At 51.7% G+C, this 2,884-nt stretch overlaps 1 protein-coding gene across 1 annotated transcript in view; it reads right to left on the bottom strand.

Annotated features, from left to right (window-relative positions):
• ppp2r3a (protein phosphatase 2, regulatory subunit B'', alpha) overlaps positions 1–2,463 on the bottom strand; it is a gene marked incomplete at its 5' end in the record, with an annotated part of 34,745 nt that extends 32,282 nt beyond the window's left edge. Inside the window, one exon of the mRNA XM_080012605.1 lies at positions 1–2,463. This exon is cut by the window's left edge and continues 393 nt beyond it. Coding sequence (XP_079868731.1) covers positions 1–2,463 — 2,463 coding nt within the window.
• Positions 2,464–2,884: the final 421 nt, after the last annotated feature.

The following is a 2,884-nucleotide window of genomic DNA, read 5'->3' on the forward strand; positions in this document are numbered from 1 at the left end:
TGCTGTGGGTGGAGCAGCAGGTGTGCTTGGGAGGGTTTGCTTAGGCGGTACAGCCGGAGCTTCAGTTGTGTGTATGATTGGTGACAAAGCAGCGGTTGATGTTTTTATGTTTTGAGGAGGAGTTTCAGCCCTGCCAGCTGTGGCAAGTGTATCTTGCAGAAGTCTCATCACCTCCCTCTCCTTTCCACTACTTCTCTCTGTGCTGCCTGTGCTCCCTGCACCAGACTCCACTAGCTCCTGGGCAAAGCTCTCAATGCTCTCCAGGATCCTCAGCAACAGGGCCCCATCCTCTTCCTCTCCTGCCCCGCCCTCAGTGTTCTCGCCCCGGGGTGACATTGACGTCAGGCTCTGCATGGCCCTGGAGGTGGCGCCATTAGACGCTAGGTGGCTAGCTGGTTTCTGGACCTGCAACTGGGACTGAGCCTTGGACGAGGGCTGGGATGGAGCCTGGTTAGCTGTCTTTCCCATGCTTCCCTCTCTTTTCCTGGTCTTGATGGGCAGAGGGGGCTCTGTGTCTTTCTGGTGGTTCATGCTCTGAGAAAGATTCTCCAAGTCCATCAGGAGCCTGTCAATGTCATCATTCTTGTATAGGGCAGCAGGTTTAGGTGCAGAGGCTGGGACTGGAGCAGCAGATGAACCCCAGGAAGGCCGGTATCCAGTGCTCGATGGCTGGGTACCTCCAGAAGTCTGGAGCCCGTGTGGATGGGATGAGTGTGTGTCTTGAGTAGACTCTGTTCCATTTCTGTTCTGGTACAGGTTGTGTCTGTCTGTCCACCCCCTGGTGGACATGTGTGTCTGCTGTGATGTATGTTCAGGAGTCTTGCCAATGTCAGCATCCTCTTCAATGTACAAAGCCTCCATGGGTGATGCTGGGGGAGTGTGTGTGTATGGTGGGGTTGGAGAGGTGCGAAGGGGAGAGTTTATTGGAGATAAAGAGGACGGGGTTGGAGAGTGTGTGAAAGATGGGGTAGAAAGTGTGTGCTGGGGACTTGAAGGAGAGTGTGTGTGCTGTAGTCCATTTGTTAGCTGAGCTACTTTGGAGCTCTGGACTACCTTGGTATGGCTAGACTCTGATTTCAAAGGAGAAGAAGATGTGGAAGAGGAGGAAGAAGTAGAAGAAGAATAAGAGGATGCGCAAGTGGTCAGAGGAGGAATCGAAGAGGGTGGAACCATGTTTGGGATGGGGGGTGACTGTACCACATCCTCATACCGTGGTGGTTGGTCATTGCCAAAGATCAGAGAGAAAGGCCCCTGCTGGATAGAGTGGAGACTGTTGACTAGCTCTGCTAACTCACTATGCCCACTACTTAGTGCACCCTGACCCCCTTGCCCACCGCCTCCAATGCCCTCCAGCTCAAGTGGTAGTCTCTTCAGATAAGAGCTGAGTCGGGTCATCACAGTCCGGTACACACTCTCAGGACTGGCCCCTCCGTCTTCTGACCCACCAGACCCCCCAGGGACTTTGCGTCTGATACATTGCTTAATGATGTCGGTGCATTTCTTTAGGTCCTCAGAACATTTCAACAAGATGTCCAGGCAGGCACGGATATCTTCCCCCCCTGCTCCACCTGCGCCTCCCTCACCCCGAGTTTTCTCCAGGAGCCGAGCAATCAGGTTCTCCTCTCCCAGAGTGCTGAGGTACAGTGAGGCAACTGTGTTCAGGCCCTGGTCCAATGACCCACTGCAAATGCTGGAGAGGCTGCCAGTTGACCCACCCCCTACTTTAGAAATTGCAGACAGGCTGCCAGTGGCGCTTTTCAGCTTCGCCTCGTCCAAGTTTGTAACTTTGCTTGCACTGAATGGTGGCAGGTTCTCATCATTGGAAGTTGCCGTGCCATTAACCATTCCATTTGTGGTGACGCCGGAGGTGAAGTGGCCATAGATAATGTCCAGGTCAGTGGAACGTCGACTGAAAGAATCCGGGCGCACTTTCCTACCTTTGCGAAAGGTTACGTGGCTTGAGGAGGAGGAGAGGCGGAGCTTGTCAAAGGAGAACTCTTTGAGTTTGCCACTGGCGAGGTTGATGGCCTCCCCGGTAATGTCTTTCAAACTGACAGCGGAGCTTAGATTACCTGTCGGCCCCACTACACTAGGGGTCTTCTTCCCCCGCCATGGAGGGCTGTCCTCCCCCGCAGACAAGTTACCACTGCTGCCCGCTCTCTCTAGAGCAACACTGGCATCGACAGTAACACCGGCTTTGCTGTGACTAGGAATCTGATAGGTTCCGGTGGTGACACCACGACAGTGAGTGTGTGCTCGGTTGGGATTGATAAGTGCGGGGTCTGGGGCGACAAGCAGCTCGGAACATGTACCACGGTGAGCGACGGTGCAGTCCAGCCCCTGAGACAGCGCGCCGCACGGGCCCGAGCAGTAGTGCACGGCATGCGTGTGAACGCGCCTGTCGACCACCACGCTGTTGTAACAGCTCACGCTGCTCACCACTACACGATACGCCGCAGCCATGGCGACCAATGTCCGAGACTAGGCTATATGGTAGGGGATAGGATAGTTATATTCCAAAAGAACAGAAAAGTTATAAACACACAAAAATATTATGAATGATATAGCTGCATTAAAAATCCCTTAGTTAAGAAATGGTTAAAATAAATACTGTGAAGTGTCCTCATAGAAAACTTAATAACAGATTCACTTCCCAGTCAACAAACACATAAAAGAAGGAAAGGGTATATTGGCCAATTTCCATAAGCTGCCATGATTTGCGATGGTGGTTAAATATATTTCCGGGTCCAAAAGAAAAAAAAAAAAAAAAAAAACAGTCTTCCAAGCTCAGTGCTCCAAAGGAAAAATTACAAACATTCAAAATAAATATATCCTTCGTGTCTTCATTCTGCAGGGCTTTTAAAAAGGTTTCATTCCGGAGTTG

This window comes from Zeus faber (assembly GCF_960531495.2).
Source record: "Zeus faber genome assembly, chromosome: 13".
Classification (NCBI taxonomy): Eukaryota; Metazoa; Chordata; class Actinopteri; order Zeiformes; family Zeidae; genus Zeus; species Zeus faber.